At 47.4% G+C, this 18,246-nt stretch overlaps 7 protein-coding genes across 7 annotated transcripts; 4 read left to right on the top strand and 3 right to left on the bottom strand.

Annotated features, from left to right (window-relative positions):
• Positions 1-1,002: 1,002 nt before the first annotated feature.
• BHQ10_001164 (uncharacterized protein) lies at positions 1,003-2,724 on the top strand (the record flags this gene model as incomplete). Its single annotated transcript, XM_040873170.1, has 1 exon — positions 1,003-2,724. One exon carries the CDS (start codon positions 1,003-1,005, stop codon positions 2,722-2,724), a length of 1,722 nt encoding a protein of 573 aa, XP_040729669.1.
• Positions 2,725-3,155: 431 nt separating this feature from the next.
• BHQ10_001163 (uncharacterized protein) lies at positions 3,156-3,649 on the bottom strand (the record flags this gene model as incomplete). Its single annotated transcript, XM_040873169.1, has 3 exons — positions 3,156-3,208; positions 3,289-3,521; positions 3,609-3,649. 3 exons carry the CDS (start codon positions 3,647-3,649, stop codon positions 3,156-3,158), a joined length of 327 nt encoding a protein of 108 aa, XP_040729668.1.
• A 337-nt stretch (positions 3,650-3,986) lies between these two features.
• Positions 3,987-5,303, top strand: BHQ10_001162 (uncharacterized protein; the record flags this gene model as incomplete). The annotated part of the gene is made up of 4 exons (XM_040873168.1): positions 3,987-4,185; positions 4,245-4,263; positions 4,325-4,435; positions 4,490-5,303. 4 exons carry the CDS (start codon positions 3,987-3,989, stop codon positions 5,301-5,303), a joined length of 1,143 nt encoding a protein of 380 aa, XP_040729667.1.
• A 241-nt stretch (positions 5,304-5,544) lies between these two features.
• BHQ10_001161 (uncharacterized protein) lies at positions 5,545-7,263 on the top strand (the record flags this gene model as incomplete). Its single annotated transcript, XM_040873167.1, has 1 exon — positions 5,545-7,263. The coding sequence occupies one exon, from the start codon at positions 5,545-5,547 to the stop codon at positions 7,261-7,263; it is 1,719 nt and encodes a 572-aa protein (XP_040729666.1).
• Positions 7,264-7,390: 127 nt separating this feature from the next.
• On the bottom strand, positions 7,391-9,369 carry BHQ10_001160 (uncharacterized protein; the record flags this gene model as incomplete). Its single annotated transcript, XM_040873166.1, has 3 exons — positions 7,391-8,977; positions 9,037-9,113; positions 9,174-9,369. The coding sequence occupies 3 exons, from the start codon at positions 9,367-9,369 to the stop codon at positions 7,391-7,393; spliced, it is 1,860 nt and encodes a 619-aa protein (XP_040729665.1).
• Positions 9,370-12,869: 3,500 nt separating this feature from the next.
• On the top strand, positions 12,870-13,625 carry BHQ10_001159 (uncharacterized protein; the record flags this gene model as incomplete). Its single annotated transcript, XM_040873164.1, has 1 exon — positions 12,870-13,625. One exon carries the CDS (start codon positions 12,870-12,872, stop codon positions 13,623-13,625), a length of 756 nt encoding a protein of 251 aa, XP_040729664.1.
• Positions 13,626-14,543: 918 nt separating this feature from the next.
• BHQ10_001158 (uncharacterized protein) lies at positions 14,544-15,959 on the bottom strand (the record flags this gene model as incomplete). The annotated part of the gene is made up of 1 exon (XM_040873163.1): positions 14,544-15,959. One exon carries the CDS (start codon positions 15,957-15,959, stop codon positions 14,544-14,546), a length of 1,416 nt encoding a protein of 471 aa, XP_040729663.1.
• Positions 15,960-18,246: the final 2,287 nt, after the last annotated feature.

Here is an 18,246-nt window from a genome sequence, read left to right as displayed (position 1 = left end):
GCGTGGCGATGGGTTCCTGCCTGGTAATTACCCAGTGATTGAGAAATGTGTTCTATAAGCCTACTGTCATAATATAAACCATCAACACCTCACTGTAACCAAGAAAGATAACACCCCTTTGTCATAGCATGGATATATAACGAGAGTTAGCTATATTATAAGTCATTAATCTTGTGGCAGTCTTATAGAAGGCTTGTAAGGTTTAATTAAATGCGCGAATTTCCCCAACCCCTAATCCAGTTGACACACGCTCACGTACGAGGCCTCATTCTGGTGCTGAATTTAGTGCTCACATACAAATCTAGGGCACGAATATATATTAAGCCTACGAACGAGCCTATGTGCATATGAGATTGGTGGTGGACGTATTGTTGGGTGTTAAAAATATTCATATTTCCGCTTTTAATCCATTTTGTCGCCTATTTAGCTATGATATGCCATATTATGGACAGTGATTTAGCACAATACGCGTCATATACTCGTAAGTGTTATTCCAGTTCATCTGGCCAAAAGAATGAATAGTTTACAGCAGATATCAGATAATAACAAAGCCTTGTATTGAGTTATTTAGGAATAACAATAGAACTAGATCAAGGCCTTTGAAAGTTTTGTTCTTCATCTGAGAAATTTGTAAACGAAGATCTTTATGATGGTTTGTTCGGCATCCTTTTGGCTAGCAAAGGCTTTGAGTCCTAGCCTATACGACATAGATGTCGTTCCGTCTGGCCAGGAAGTATGGAGACTATGATATCATGCTTGGACTCTCACCTACACTGTCGATTTGTTTGTTTTCATATCCTTTGGAGTAATCCAAGGTGAGGAGGAAACATATGTCGTCAAACAGATACGTTAGCTCCTTCCTGAACGTCACGTTCCTGCCTTCCTCGAACCACTGTGTTGAACAGTGCGAACGACAGAAATATTCATAATTCTGTCTCTATTCACTTTCGACAATTATCCTCTGTATCATTATGGCGAAATTCTAGAATCGTGCATTGGAATATGGCGCCGTTGCCCTTTCCAGAACCGCGGTTTAGATCTCCTCCCCCTCCTGCTTCAGTCAAGTCGGCAGCTTCTGCAGCGATCCATCAATTGGGTCGTTTCCGAGTTCTCGTATACATCCTACTTGGCACATCCGCCGCGTTCAGTTTCGGATTTCTGATCTGGAAGCTTGGATCGTTGTTTCGCCAGTTTACATTGGGAAGAATCCTCAGAGAACGAAAGCCGGTCGAAACGCGATATATCAAAACATGGTATGGCTGGGTTCCACAAGATCGATACGACACCAAGAAGCTGAAGTGGATGGGTCTATATTCGAACTTCAAGGACTGGTTTTCGTGGGATGATAAGGATGACTACAGCAAGCTATGGTGGGATTCGGATCACGGAGGAGATCAGATCCGTCGCAGAAGTAGACCTGGTTCATTGCGATCACGGTTGAGGCGAACTTCGTTAGTAAATCGGAAGTCAGGTCGGATTGTTGTCAATCGTGTCACTACGCAACAAGAAATGCCGCGAGCTCCCAGTGCCGTCAACACCTATCATTTATCACATCGGCCTTCATCCGCATACCTCACATACCCCCTTTGCTTGAAACCTAACAATCAGGTACTAAGTGTCGATCATAATTCTGGTTTCCCTATCCCAAGAGTCGCTAGCGTTCTGCAGAGAGGATTCAGAGAACATACTTCCTTTAGATATCAGGTATCAAAGGGAGATTCTCTCACTCGTTCTATGGTCCGCAAGACTCGGCAATTGAACCATCTCCGAATATGGGCGACACGATTAGAATTGGGCAGTCTGCAATCAATTCTCCCACATCAATCGGGAACCTTGGGACGACCAGGAAGTCCGTTGATTATAATGCACAGCAACAGCGACTCCAGTCAGCAGATAGACCTAGGAAAAATATCGTTCCCTCGAATAGCGTCATTTTCTGAAATCGTTATTGATGAGAACGACATCCCCAGAAAGGTGCAACCCGTCCACTCTAATCCGTCGAATCCCCCAGGCAACTTGCTGCCGAACTCCAAACAGATTGACCTTGACCAAGTCGCGGTTTCCGAAGCTCGCGCAGAAAAAGAGTCCAAGATCGAAGATGTCGAATGGCGCTTTGTAGACACACTGTATAGACACCTTGAGTGGGTAGATAATGAGTGTCGGCCTGGCCAACGTGGCTTCAAGTTTCCCATACTACCAAAAAACTGGGCCAACAATGGGAAATGGCTCGTTTACACCAATCCCTGCGGTGCGTCAGTTGAATACATGCGACGGTACGCACAATGTGATTTTGGGGCAGGCTATCTTGAGGAAATTGATCGTCAGAAAGGGTTGGCCATAGTACACCGAAAGAGATTGCGCGCCGAATCAATTGAGACTTGGAGAGCTGCTATCAATAAAGCACGCGGACAACACGGTATGGCAAGAGTGCGTTCAGCTGAGATATTCACAAGTTCGACAGAAGATACTCCCGACGCAGTCATTGACCCAGCAAACTGGATGCTTCGACGACCACCGCAAGGATTCGAAATGCCAAGCAGGCAGAAAACGGCGTATTGGTATGGTGGTATTGGTGAATGGGCGAAACTCGAGGAATGGCAGGTGGTTGGTAAACTCAATGATGACCCCGCTGACGCATGGAAGAAACGAATGGATGTTTTTGCAAGTTCACAAGAGGCTCAGAGAGAGTTTTTGCGCAACCATGCCGAGGTCGTTTGTTCATGATTATGTTTCTTTTCCCTGCGAGCCCAAATGAAGGATTGCCTCGTATTATTATTCGTGCATGGAATACCGCAAGATATTATTTTGTCTACTTGGATGATAGTAAGTGCTGATTAGACGATGAATAAAGTTGTCGGCAAGAAAGCAACCTTGCATAGATTTCCTTTTTGCTAACCTGTCCCTTAATATCACATTCAACGCCCAAGACGATTCCAACTAGAAAATGCTTAAAAGTGACATAGATGCAGCTTGATGGTGATGTTCATCAAAGCCAGTAATATACAGTAGGATGTTTGAGTACAATGGCAATCGAGGTCCGGCGTACCGTCCAAACCACCTGGGTATTAGATCGTCCTTGCCATAAGTTTGGGAGACAATCGGTGTGGTATGCGATTGATATGCATAATCTGAAATAATTCCGATGTGGTCGCAGCTTAGAAACCAGGAGGGTTGACACGTTGACTGACCCTCGTCCACTTGGGCAGTTCTGCAACAAACATATATTAGACACCATGCTCTCCCACAATTGTTTCTTTTCAGCAACATTTTCTGATGGTAAAAACTTACTGTGAATACCCTTGCGGTACGTCTTCTCCTTCCGGTCGTATATCGAGTATTTATCCTTGGGCAACATTTCCTCCTCCCGTGGCATCTCGGCGTACCATCGCTCCACTGCTTTCACTTGCGGAAGTCCATTGCGTTCGAGGGCTGCAGCGACTGTGTCAACGACGTTATCGACTGCGCGGAGACGTTTGCGTTGACGGAATTTTTGGCGACTGGAGAGGCGCCATGGGATTTTCCTGTAGACGTAGAAAAAGTTTTTGTTAGCTATGCTTTCTCCTGGGATGGTTCTGGGATGCAGTCTTGAGGCAGGAAGGAAGAATTACCATAGCAGACCTCCTAAAAGAGGGGAAGTGACTTTAAACATTGTAAATGGCGGTGGAAGCTGCACAGTCAACAGCTCTGAGAGGATCGTGAAGTGTCGGAACTTGCAGCGAAGTCAGAGAAGCCGCGGAGGACGAATAGTGGCCCGTGCGCGCATCCACGAGTCACGGGCTCCAATCGTCAGTGGCCAGTTTGAAGATCCCGCAAGTCAGGTCAACAATTGTTTTCTTCCTCTGATTCAGTCGCAGTCGCTCCTTTCTCTTCTCTTTCTCTTCGAGTTTGTCTTATTATATTTGTTGTATTTCAATGCTCTGAACTGTTCTTGAACTGGGGATCTAGCCCATTCGTGCGTGAACTGGGCGCCAACCAGCTATACCATCATGTCTTTAGGAGCAACAACCGACCGGCCTTCTGCCTGGTGGCGGGCCTGCTCGTCACTGACTATGTTCGAAATTGGCGCCCTATGCCGGGGCTTTTTGCTGGGATTGAGTAAATTGGAGGTCAATGGTCTGGAGAAGTTTACGGAATTACTAGACGCCCGCCGAGATCCTTCAAAAAGAATGAGAGGGTTAATTACAGGTTGGTTTCTCGACTGTTTTTGCAATGATGTCAAGACTAATTGCTTGATTTGCGAATAGTATCGAATCATATTAGCGTGTACGTACGTCAAACAACACTATAATCGACAACTGCAACATGTCGCTGATATTGAAACCAGTATGGATGACCCTTTGATGTGGGGAGCTTTGCCTTTCAAATACCACTTCAACCTTCCTTCCTATAACCGACGATGGGGATTTGGAAGTCATGACATTTGCTGGGCTACTCGGTAAGGACACGACTTACAACTGGGTTGGCAACGATGTGGCTGACTGGTTGGAAGTGCCGGAGCAGCCTTCTTCACACTAGGACAGGTTCTGCCAACGCACCGTCTTGCCTACTCACCCTACGGCGGTTTGTTTCAACCAACAATGACCCAGGGAATCCGGCTTCTTTCGAAAGGACCATTCCCCGCCGATCCTCATTTTGCAAATATCGAGCGCCAACGCTGGAGTCTGCAAAATGTTTGCGTCGATCCGTTCTCCGATCTTCCCACTGCGTACACGACCACCGGCGAGGATTCGATTATAGCTCCCTCATCATATGCGTGCAATTCGTACTCATGGATCCATATCTTCCCGGAAGGAATGATACACCAGTCTCCGAAGAAAGTCATGCGTTACTTCAAATGGGGAGTATCGCGACTTATCCTGGAGTCGTCTGAATGTCCCGATGTGGTACCGATATGGATAGAAGGCACAGACGAAGTCATGCATGAAGATCGTGCGTTTCCACGCTTCTTGCCTCGACTTTTCAAGCGTATTAGCATTACATTTGGTGATAAGGCCGACACAGAAGCTGTGTTCGGAGACTTGCGACAACGATGGCAAAAACTAAAAGAAAAAGCGGCGAAACGGAACGCATCAGTAGCACAGTTACCACTTGGTGTCTTGAATGAGGAGTTAATGTTCGGAGAAGAAGCTGTGGAGCTACGAAAAGAGTGCACCAGCAGAGTTCGCCAGCTTGTGGTTGAGTTGAGGCGGTCGAGAGGTCTTTCAGATGAGGATCCCAAGGCGAGTCTCGCGCAAACTTGGGCGCAAGAAGGTCCGAAGAGGGAGGGTAAAATGCTTGATGATTCTTGGGTGCGGGACACTTGAGGGAGAACTGTATAATATAGATCATGCCTTTGGTCACAGCTAGACGAGGCCTATAAATAATTCAATTTCTTATGGATACTGTAAAATCAAGTCGTATCACGAAGTAACCCAATATGGAAGGTGGCGGCGATATTGTATAGCTAGCGTTGAGGCTGCGCGGTTACTTACTTCTTTTTCCAATGGCAAGAATTATCTTCCTTCCTTCTACCCATACAGTCCATCCTACGGCTTGTTGTCCTTCATGCCCAAAAAGCACAACAAGTACCCCTCTATCAAACCTGCTAGTACTGTTCATCCCTCGTTAGAATCTTCAACCACCAAGCGACAGTATGGCGGCGCCTCACGGTCAACCGCTGACAACCAGTCGGTAAATGACCTCATTCAACATCTTCGTCGAACCCAGGTCACTTCGCCCAACGATGGACCTTCGAATACCTCTCGAACAGTGACGCAGCGGAGCCTTCATCCGTCGCTCCGGAATATACTTGATGTTCCAGAGACGCCGCCACCACGACCGCGATCAAATGTGCGTCCGGTGGGCGGGCGGTTCTTTCGAAGAACTCCCGGCCCTCCGCCACCATCCAGTTGGCTGCAAACTCAGGCACCATCGCATGAGAGCGCGGATCGGAATCAGGGTGTCTCGCTAGGCCACGATCTAGTACTTTACCGACTTGAACGATTACCGGGGGTGCAGTTTCCGCCGAAGGATAGCTTGCAACATGCCGTGATGAAGTCAATGGCGATCAACTGGGCGTGGCATCTGGAGTATGATAATGAATTCCTTATGGAAGTCCCGAGTCGCCTCAAGCTCCTCATATTGAGTTACATTGCTACCCATGCCTCAAGATTTGACAGTGTGTCTCCGACACACACCCTCGATTTCCTTTTCGCATCGCCAGAAGCATCTGCAGCCGAAGTCGGGTATGTTACTCGCTTGGATCTGAGTGGCGCTATCGGGAACTGGATTAGCATGAAGGCCTTGAGCAAGCAGCTACTACTCACCCGCAAAGAAACAAATGATCCGGTTACAAAGAGCGAGACGATCGTTCCCGCCTCATGGGACGACAGTGAGGGTTCGATAGATGACGATGAACTTGAAGCGCATTCGCTTTCATCACCGCAGTCACCTCTATTCAAGTCACCGACCGAAGTTCTCCGGTTCCCGAATTTGAGATACCTGTCATTTGCTCATCCCAGGCGCACAGCAGTCAGCTGGGGCTCGCTTCTTAATCTACTCTCACACATGTCTACGCTCACACACCTATCTTTGGCTCACTGGCCAGTTCCGACACTTACCCCAAATCTCATAAATGAGAGAATTACACATCCAACCATGAGATCCGTGTCATTCGCCGCCGGTGGAACGGATACATACAGCGCCGATGAAAATAATTGGGTCGAAGCTGTCAATATCTTACGAAGGCTATCTCGTGCGACATATTGTCTCAAATGGCTGGATTTGGAAGGATGTGGCGAATGGTTCGAAGCTCTTAGCTGGGACGGGCGTACTTTGCACGACGATGAACCATTCCAGACCCTGTCGTCAGCATGGAATGGATCATGGCGAGACGTAGAGTGGATTGGACTTGGTCCTGGCTGGATTCCATCGCAGAAGGTGGATATGGATGATTTGGGTCCTTCGTTCATTCCACTTGCGGCATCCAGACATTCACCGGCATCTCAGCGGCAACCTGGACAAGCGAGAAACCCAGACGATGATCTAACCTCTGTTCTTACGGAGCAAGACCTGCGGGAGGCCGCGATTGCGCGCGAACAGCAGCGTCGAGTCAATGAGCGGAAAGCATATGAGGAAACTCTACGCAAGGCTCGTCGGGTTGAGAAACATATTCATCGTGTACGTCGCGAAGGCGGTGGGAAATGGATACATTTCTCTTTTGGTGGGGAGGGAGTTGAGGAACAAATTGTCCTAGAGAAGGTATTGGCCAAGATAGACTCATGACAAACCACTGTACTTTTAGACTATAAATTAAGAGCGACTGTGAATGAATGCATGAACACCGGTTCCATTTCCTATATACAATTAACCTTCCAAATACTTTTATACCTAACCCGCATCATGGTCTAATCTACTTCTTCCTCCCCTTCGCATTGAACGTCTTGAGCGGATCAGACTTCTTCCCACCGCCCGCCTTTCTTCCTTTGGCTTTGTTCCTCTCCCTCGCCTTCCGGATACGATTCTCACTCGTCTTCCCAATTCCCACGCGTCGCTGCGAATCCTCAGCCATAAGGCCCTTTTTGCCCTTTGACGGCATCAGATAATCCGGAACGTGCTTGAGATGAGGCTGTATCCGCACTGCGCGGATTTCGCCGTCGTGTCGCAAATGGCGCAGTTCGTCGGGATTCTCTTCGAAATGGCGACGCAGTTTCTCGGATTTGATAAGTTCCTGCCTGATTTCGCGGACACGCGCTTCTTGGATTGCAAGTCGCGTGACGGCGCGTAGAGCGTCGGTCATACGGTAGCGGAAGGATTCAACTTGTTTCATTTCAAAGTGGTAGGGTTTGACTTCATGGCCGAGTTTGGCCTGGCGTTTGGTGATCTTGGCGAGCACGGCTTCGTCGTGTTTGGCTGTTGGGTAGCTGGTGGGTTTGTGTTTGCCGAATTCGTCCTTGGGGACGACAAAGGAGAGTGCCATACCTGTCTTGCCGGCGCGGCCCGTACGGCCGATACGGTGAGTGTAGGATTTGGAGGTTGTGGGGAGATCGAAGTTTAGGACGCAGGCGACGTTCTGAAAGTCGATGCCGCGCGAGATACCGTAATCTTTTTGTTTGCCGGAGAGCTTTTGCTTCTTGTTACTTTTGGTCTGCGTGTTTTCGGCTGGGACCTCATCGTCACTGGACTCTTCGAGTTCAGCTTCGGCGTCCTCGCCATTCTCGTTGTTGTCAGCATCTGTGATTGCAGCTGTCTTTTTGATCTTTTTCGTGCCGAGGACTTCTTGGTCATCGGCGGCAATGATGATATCGTATACACCCTTGTTGAATTCCTGAACAACATGAATACGCGAATTGGCCGGAAGTTCCGAATTGAGAACACAGCTCTTGATACCAAACTGTTCCAAAAACAGTTTGAGACGGTAGCAACGATCAATGTCTCCAACAAAGATTATGCATTTACCCTTCACGAGCTGTAGTTTGAAGATAACGTATGTGAGGAGAAACTTCTCGTCTTCAGCGCAACGGACAGCGAATTGACTAATACCGCCGCCTTCATCCTCGGCTTCGGTCAATTTGAGAATCACTGGGTTTCGACAGAATAAGCCTTTCAACGTGTCGACTTCAGATGTAAGAGTTGCGCTCATCAAGAATGTCTGGACTCCTCGAGGAACAGCTTTGGCCAAAGCGTTGATATCATCTTCGTAACCATATGAAAGCACCAAATCAGCCTCATCAATCACTAATTGAGTGAGGTGGTGCAGAGATAAAGCGGAATTGTTCACGTTGGAGACGACTCGTGCCGGGGTGGAGATGACAATGTCGGGGATATCAGCGAGCATGGCACGTTGAACCGAGTCGGACACTTTCTGGGTCAAATTGACGGATCGAATATCTTTTCCGCAGAATGAGGAGAAGGATGTGATGACTCGTTGGACTTGCTCGGAGAGTTCCCTGGTGGGGACTAGGATGAGAGCAGAGGTTGCTTTCAAGGAAGGGTCGTTCTGTCAACGGAAACAGTCAGTTTCAATTCTTCGCTCCATGAATTTAGATTATAACGTACCGATTTCCTCTGCAAGATCGATTGCAACACAGGAAGCACGTATGCTGCAGTCTTTCCCGACCCCGTCTTCGCCCTCGCTGATCACATTCAATTAGCACAAACTCGCACAAATCCAATAGTTGTCCATGATATAGTACCTAGTATATCCTTCCCTTCAAGAGCCAAAGGTATAGCCTTGGACTGAACGAGAGTCGGTTTCGAGAAGTTTTCCTTCACCAACGCTTGGCGTAACCGCGGATCGAGAGCGAGATTTTCAAATGTGGTTTGCGATTCATTGTCTCCTTCGGTCGCATCTGTCGAGGGGACATCGTTGGCATCTAGCTTGCGCTTCATCTTTGCTTATTTATATCAAATCGTGTCAAGGCTTTTGCTGCAACCAGTAGTAGCTGCCGATGTTTTTGCTCGATAAGAAGAAAATTATTTTTGAAGCTTACAGAACTTATCCGGCCCGCCACATTTTCCGCTTTACCGCCTACGACCCACCGACTCCACTTGTCTACTTTATCAAAACATTTCATCTTCTTGTCATCGAAAAGTGTTCATCATGAGATTCATATCTAAGGACATTCAATCTGAGTACAAGTTCAAACAAGAAGCAAACCGAAAAAACGTATTGTTCGTCTTGTTTCAGCCATTCTGTCGTATACCTGAATCTTTGCCTTGCAAAGTCGTTCCGTTGGATAATTGCGTCCTGAGCAATTGCGCGAAAATCATAAATCAAAGAACATAAACTAATCACTAATCAAGCGCGTTGGATATCGTATCGTTGCATGCAAATTTCTTTACGAAAAGGAGACAGAAGATGATGTAAGAAGAAAATAGTCTGCATACTCGATGCATGACTATCGAGTTGATGATGTCCGTGAGAAAGTCTGCGGACCGGCCACAGGAGTGCGATATGATCTCGCCTACGGATAGCGAAGCGCATTGAGCCTCTCATTCACATAGGCGTAGAATGTGGGCATGGAAGCACCGGAAATCTTGCCGATGTGGCAGATTTTGATATTGTGCTGGATCGTATGTAAGTCTCCGAAATTCGCACGAGACATATGATCCAGCCGCTCTGTAGGTGAATCAAGAGTAACAGCAAGTGGATCTCGTTCCAATTGTGGCTCTCTGGAGGTCATCCGTGGCCCTTCTCCTGCTTCATCGTACAAAACCGCATGGCTTTCGACATGGATGCCAGGCTTCGCTAATCCTTGCCCACCATAGGTGTATATACCTCTGGATGAGCCAAGGTTGACTAATTAGCGCTCCATCCACTGAATGAAATTTCAGAGTCGGGCTTGCTTACACACAGGTCGAACTGTTACTGCCCGGCATAGTGGATAATACAATCATGCGACGCGGAGTGCAAAAGTATCTGTTGCCGTGCCCATCAGTGATGATCTCACTGTTGCCACTCCTTGTCCCCTCTGTTTGACCGGCATTTTCAACCCAGCGCATAAGAAAGATCTGAAAATTAGCCTCGAAACGTTAACAACCAAGAGGCATGGAAGTTACTCACCCTGCCTGGCGTGAAATAATCATTCGACATCCTGGTCCACACTGTTCTACACTCAGTCACCAATCCATCTACGACGCTTTCAGTGCTACTTACCCCTTTCAAGAGAGGGACGGTGCCTATGTCTGCGACCAGAGTGGGTTCGGGGAATCGAGTCTGGTGTCAAATAGTGGTTGTTGGGTAGCTGGCTATTCTGTTGATACCACATTCGTTCATTGAAATCAGCCGTTGGCGACAACTGTTGCGGAGGCACCATGCCAGCAAAATGTGTCTCAGTCATACCATTAGAGGACCTGTGACCCCATGGCTCCCTGTCAACGTCTGGCTTTGGTGGTGGCTTTGGAGGTGGCTCACGGCCAGCATTGTTGCTAGTCAAATCAGCTGCATTTCAATAGACCTATAAATTAGAGTTACCCACTGATTGCCGTATTCGGGCTCAAAGTCGTGCCTGTAAGGCTGTTGATTAGGGTAATATTGGTAGCCTATGACTCGCGATGGTCAGATATCAGTCACGTCTATGTTTCTTGTTCACAAGAATATTGGCTTATGATTGGGTACGTTGAGGGTGAATTACCATATTGGTGGCCGTGGTGAGCCATATTCAATTGCCACCTATGTATCTAGGTAATAAATGCTACCGCTTGAGGTCAGGTAGCAAGGCCCAAGTGCTTTCGATATTGATAACATATACAAGCATATACCCACTCTTGATGCGTACAAAAGTTGGGCCCGTATCAACAACGCAATTGCGCGCTCCACAAATGTACCAGATAAGAAGCTCCATCCTTGGTGATACATCATTTCCTTGCTCATATATCCCGAACAACGGGAATGAGGCTCAATTGATGGATACCAAGACACCATCTTATATGCTGCGTACTTGCTCACCCGCCTTGATGCCTGATATCTCACGGTGAAAGTACGAATCTACCAATGAGGTTCTTGGTAAGCGGCGCCGAGCTGTACGAAAGCCGCTAAATCTGCTGGAATAACTTGGACGAGTAGATATGCAGCGATGACACGCTGCAAGATATGCGGTAGATGGTGTCATCTCGCATTCTGGACGAAACGACGGACAGCAGCGTTGCATGGGGAGTTTGTGATAGGGTGCATGACTGGGGAGGGGAGGGGAGGGGGGTGGATAGGACTCGGAACAATCGGGGTTGGGGAACAAGATGGGAATGAGGAGAAGGGAGAGAAATGCCTTCCTAATTAGGAAGGGCGTTGTACTAGTTGTCCGCGTGCGCCAATGCCGCCTGAGGAAGCCACGGCGTAAATTTCGTTTCGGGCTGGAATTATGCCCGTAAGTACTGTACGTCGTACTGGAATTGTGACCGTAACATGGTAAATGCACCATGCTGATCAGCTGACTTTCTCTGTAATTTAACCGCTGCTTGCCTTATCAGGTTGGAAGCTATGACCTTCTCGTCTTCTTTTCACGTGTTGGATCAATAGTAACTCATGCAGCATTGATGCACACCATCGCTAAAATGTTCTAATTCTTTTCTGGCACACTAAGCTAGGAAGAAACGAGCGACAATATCTATCTGATATTGAAACAACGAGGATGAATACATTACGAAGATGCCATAGTATGCCGCTCGACTTTCAGACCAGGGACGAACACTGCCCAAAGCACCGTTCATTATCCTATACCATGTCAAAGAGAAGAGCAGACAGTATGCGACTTACATCCCCTCGCCCGGCTGATCTGCACATAAGCCAACCACCGGCCGCGGAGAAGCCCCTCATACCGATTGAGCCAATATCGCCGCTATCATTAGGGAGTCATCAAGCGGCAATTGGTGTCAATATTCACAATGGAATCTCAACTAGATGGAATTCCTTAGATCAATTTGGACAAAGGGCTATACATGGCTTGAACAACTTCAAGGCGAAGGAAAATACAGTGGGAAACAGTGACCGCCAGGATCGATTGCCTCAGGGAGGACGTCTCCTAAACAATGACTTCCTGCATTCAGATCTGCCTCGGAGAATTTCAGAGGCTATTCAAACAGTGATCAGAGACCAACAAAAGGTCTCTGGTATGCGAGTTCAACTTGCCGAACTGCGCTCTGATCTCGACAAAAAAAGGACTGCCCAAATATATCAATGGGCAGATACTTTACAACGAATAAAGTCAACGCTAAGCAGTGCGTCATTAGAAAAGACTAAGCCAGACGCTGTAACACTACAAGCACGTTCCCTTGAAACAATAAACCAGCAATCCGATGACTACTTACTTCGCGAAAACGAGTATCAAAATTTTCAACGTCAATTAGAGGTAGAAGAGAATTCATTACAACAAAAACAGGCACATGTAGCAGAAATGCTACAAGGCTTTTCTAGGAAGGATCATGCTACCGAGTTGGACATGACTTTGCCTTGTCGCGATGTCGATCAAGGAACTCAGGATATGTGGGCAATGAGCGAAAACGATTCGAATACTGCGGGCACGATAAACGCTCCGATGGAATTACATCCATTAGTCGAAAAGTATCTCTCTGAGATAGGAGAAGTCCGGATGTATCAAGAAAGGCTCGGCGAACTCTTGCTCGAACATGCCGAAGTAACCGGACGAGAGGCTTCATTAGCTCTTGTAAATATGTCTCTTGACGAAGGCTCTCGATATTTCCTTGACAATTTCGAGTCACAACGTCTCGAGCTAGAGGAAATAATATCACGAGGAATGAGTACTGCTGCTTCAATACGTGAACAATGCGAAAAAGAAGGTCTATCGCTTCCGACAAATCTGCAATGGGGAGTCGAAACAGAACTAGATATTGATATCAAAGAAGGTCTTCCTCAGGATAGAGATCTGTTATGGCGCTCTGAGCTAGATGAACCTTTCAACTTTTTCGAGCAGGCACAAGCCAGAGATTTCAATATTTACAAATTCATCGACGGATGGATATTACATCACTTGAGGCACTCAACGTCTCAGATTTATCGATACAAGTCGAACCCACGGCTTCAGGAGCTGAATATGGACGGGGATGAGCTCAGTGACTGGGTGATGAAATTGTGGTTTCGGGATGATGTGTCGAAAAGCCTTCCCTTTGGGGACATTAGTAGGGAGCAGTAAGGCAAGCCATGCTTGTTGTAGTCGATACATACACGGGGGACCAGTCAAGGCGCAGTGAGACCAAATCGGGAACTTATGGATTCCATTTTCGGTAATATAATTTCTTTGGGTTATTGGGTTAGGGTTCCAGAACTCAGACTGCTTAATTAGGTTCAGACATGGACTATTTCTCAATTAGGCAAAGCCGAGATTGACTTAGGGCTTAGACACACAGCATCCGGAAGACGAAAGCGACTCTTACTATTCGATTTAATGATGTACCAATCTTAGCCTGAAAAGATTTACCAAGGTCAAACCTCTGTGGAGGGAAGCTAATGCTATGAGCCAACCTCGAAACTAGGATTACGACAAAATGCACGTAGTATGCTGTTTTACCATGCCTAACCAATACCCAATTACGCACTTACCTGCGGACGTGGTATCGAGACGCTATTCATGCATGACCTAAGACTACTCTTCACCTATCAATATCTCGTCATCTTATGGATATACGTACACAGAGCTCGAAATTGTTTTGTGGCCTTGGAGATAGATGTGATTATATTGGACTATCCATGTCTAACAGCTCATTATTCACAAAAAGTTTGTTTCATCTCGACATCCTGTCCATCCAAACTGTGCCTGGCATCTAGCTCATTGGCCAGCCATCATCACATTCCATGCCCACTCTAGTATAGACTAACCCGTTAGTATGTCAAGAGCGGCATCAACGTATCTCAAAAGGGTAACGAGAAAAATAAACTTTTGGGCACTTCCCAAAAGCCCGAAAAAAAAAACAAAACAAGGAGAATGAAAGGAGTAGTCTTTTGCATCAAAAAACGGCTAGTGGTATCAAGAAACTCGCATATCGAACGGCATCCATCGGTGCCGCGACAAAATCAAAAGAATAAAAGAAAAATGGTGGTAAGAGTAGGTATCTCAAATCATGTTTGAGTCATGCCTTTCTCTAGTCAGTCGATACTTCATACTGTCTCGCCTTTTTGAATCGGAAATCCTCGTATCACCACTGGTAGTCGAATCCTTCCGCGAAGAGCCAGTCCGTCGTCGAAACTTGCCATCATCTGAATCCGGGCTGGGAATAGGGTATAACGTCCCCGGCGGCGAAGCCGGTAGACCCGACGCGCGGCGGAACTGTTGCATCTCTTCTTGGAGTTGCGTTACTTGATTCTCTAGCGCTTTTCGAGCGGTTTGTTCGCGACGGACGAGCGTTACGAGGGCACTGTACTGCTCGATGGAGATTCCGTGGAGGTTCATGGAGGACCAGGAATTGTTTTGCCAGGGTGGTGGCTGTTGGGAGTAGACCATGTTGGGTCGTAGAGTTGCGGTGCTGATGGGGCGATCTTCGCCGCCACCAAACGATGCGGAGCTTTGGGTTGTGGCTTCGCTGACGATTGATGATGCATCGTTGGGGGATCTTGGGGCCGGAATTGGAGACAAAGACTCCTTCGTGGGTTCCGGGGAGCTCACTGGAGGCTTGGAGAAGACGTTGTTGTCAGTACCTTGGATTTTTGAGATTGCAAATTCCAGATCCATGAGTTTAACTTCGATTGTTGTTAGTCGTTGTTCAACCGTTGCATCGGGATCCGCCATGCTGGCGATCAAACTCTCGATTTGGAATGGCGCTGACGTAGAGACATCTTGTAACGGAAGGCTGTCATCATTGGCGCTTTTTGTTTTCTCACATTCTGGCAATGAGTCCATCCTTGGTTTGAGTTGGCCGTTATCAGTAGGTTGTACTCCCCCAAGCTCGTCGCCCTCATCCATTTCAAGTACACTCGTTCTCCAAAATTTGATCTCGTCACTGCGTCGCCGCCATTGGATTGGGGACATCCGATGATGTCGCACAAGGTCTCTTAGTGCATCTGCACTTCTCGATCGTCGATGTGCTCTGAAGCTTGGCTGCGATTTGGTGTCCTCGTGATCCTCCTGGTGTTCACGGTCTTCATGGCTCTCAATGACCACACTCACTGGTCGTGTACTCGTGGGAGAAAGGTTCGAGTAGATTGAACCCTTGGTATCATCGTCCTCGGTGAGTATGAGGCTTGGTAGAGTTGCCCTTCGTCTGACGGTGTGAGCTGGAATCTCAATTCTATTATCCTGAGCAATGACAATATGATCCGACGATGCAGACGATAGGTGGCTGGTAGGAATAGATTGTTTGCGCTTAGATACAGATCCTCTACTGCTGGAATCTGATTGATGTGTCGTCTCAAACAGTATCCGGTTTGGTCCTGTAGGTGTAGCCATAGGCTGATGCCTCACCGTGGACGGGCTCTCATTTTCTTCTTCCCCGTCCAAATTGCTATGTCGCTTTATACCAAACAATTTCCTCATCACGACTTTCAAAGTGCTGCCCCGACGTCGATGCGAAAAGGGGTCCTGCAATGGAGGCGAAGAAAGTGAAGCTTGCGGATGATGCGATAGTACTCTGCCATATGTCCTGACTTGTGAACCGTTCAACGATGGGTGAGATTCGCGAAAAGTGCGGATTGGTAGTGCAGTTATTTGTTGATCCGGTGTAACTAGCAACCTTGGCCCCGGCCCTGTTTCTCCTCCACTCTGAATAGACTTTGGTAGTGTAGTATCCATCTTCCCGCAGTGTAGCCCCCTCAGCAAAAAAACCGGATCAATTTGCTCAAAATATGTCTGAAAGAAGGCGTCGCTATGAACTAAAAAGCCACCATGTCGTTTGCAATTATATCATAGCAAGGTGTTGTTTCGATGGCATAAAGTATTAAAAATGTAGCTGCGAGCAGTGTAATGCGTGTTCGTAATGTTGGAAGCTCGACGGAAAACGAATGACTCGCCGAAATGAAGAATCGAAGTGAAGAATATCAATTATGATGTAGCTGATCGTGCCGCCTGAGTTCGCATCGAGCGTATGAGGGAGAAGGGCTGTAAGAACTTCATATCTAAAAAGAACGTTTCGCCATATCCGATCTCGTTGTCCGCCTTCGAAGTCGAGTGAAAGAAATTCGATCGGAGGTGTTAGGGAATGAGCAGAATAATGGCGGATTGAAAACGAATGGCTTTGAGCTTCCTCTTAGTAATTGCTGCACTATGTAAGCAATAGATTAGGGCATTTCATGCCGAGTGATAGAACGAAAGAACTCGACTCCACGTCAGACACTGTTTGATGCAGAATCAATGGCCCACGGAATGCTCAGAATCCGGTGTAATTGTCGGTGCACAAGTAGTCTATCTGCAACGGTTGGACCATGCGCTGTCGTCGTGCCATCGCTTTATCCGGCCAGGGGCTGCGAGTGGCTAGTTCGTGCTGCAGGGGTAGACAAGACGAAACAGCTCCAACTCTGCCGAGCCCACAGTGCTCTAATCTGCTAGCACGCCAACCGAGGGAACTACAAACCTGTTTTCAGTTAGCCGGACGATAGATGGTCAGGGTGTCTGTGCGTATGATGAAGCTTCGTCACTGACCACTACGAGTACCTAGTAAAAACATGCCACTGGTGACACGGTCAGTAGGACGGACGAAGAGAATAAGACCAGAAAGTCAACACTCAACCGCATAAACCTGCTGGACGTTCTCACCACAGCAACTTGGAAGCGATCGTGGCTTCCCTGACGATAGTAATCTGGGTATTATCGACTAGAAGCGCTGAGTGCTGAAGAAGGAAAGAACTCGGTTCCTGAAAGTACGAACAATGGGGGCCTTCGGCTTGTACTATTACTCAGTACGTAGTAGGCCTAGTGGAGCACGGGACGGAGCGGATGGGTCTCGATAAGGGCAGCAACCAATGAAAAATATCTGTCCAATAATTAATGACCAATCACGATTTTTGGTCTGACAATTATTGACCACATGGCCCACTATGGAGACCTTCCTTCCGTAAAAGGTCTAGCGGGTGTCAATATGAGACGCCAGCCTGGCCCAGACGAGACGGCCCGTCCATGTTTGATCCTTCACCGTCCAGCTCCCACCAACTACATACTATGGAGTACATCTTATCGATTTGTTGTATAGAGAAATCGAAGGATATACTTCATCACATATGGTTCAGCACTGCGACGCTTTCTAACGCCGGCTTCGCCATGAAACTGTCTTGTGGAGATGTAGCCGAAAGCCAATCTGTCGAGCTACGTAGCCGACAACAGGGGTCTAGCAACCAAAAGAGCTAGTCTCCAGAACAACCACGTTGTTGTTTTTGTTGTCTTTGTTGTTGCTGACTTTGCATTTCGATGCTCGCCTGACTCGATGATTCATTGTTTCGAATTCATCGGTGCTCTGTTCGAGAAGCTTTGGATACACCGTAGTGGCGGTCAAAGCATAGTCTACGGCAATCGCTCGGACCAAACCCATTAAGCATAAATCTCTCAATACAGCGCATCTGGCATCTACTTGATACGACAAATGTTTGCATGTACGTAGTATGACATAAAGAAGTCTTGCGTGCAGAATCTGAAACGCTCGGTACCAAGACAATGCCACGAGTCAGTCAATTCGCCCTAGTACTCGTATGGATACACATCGTGCACATCGCATGCCTAGTACTAACAGATCTGACAGCTGAAAATTCCAGTATTTCAATCCACTTGCATCTCGATTGGGACTACTCATGCCGCATGCACAGAAGCATCCTCGAATGATCCGTGCAGCACAACA

Source organism: Talaromyces amestolkiae, assembly GCF_001896365.1.
Source record: "Talaromyces amestolkiae strain CIB chromosome Unknown scaffold1.1, whole genome shotgun sequence".
In the NCBI taxonomy this organism is placed as follows: Eukaryota; Fungi; Ascomycota; class Eurotiomycetes; order Eurotiales; family Trichocomaceae; genus Talaromyces; species Talaromyces amestolkiae.
This window is presented reverse-complemented; position numbering and strand designations above follow the sequence as displayed.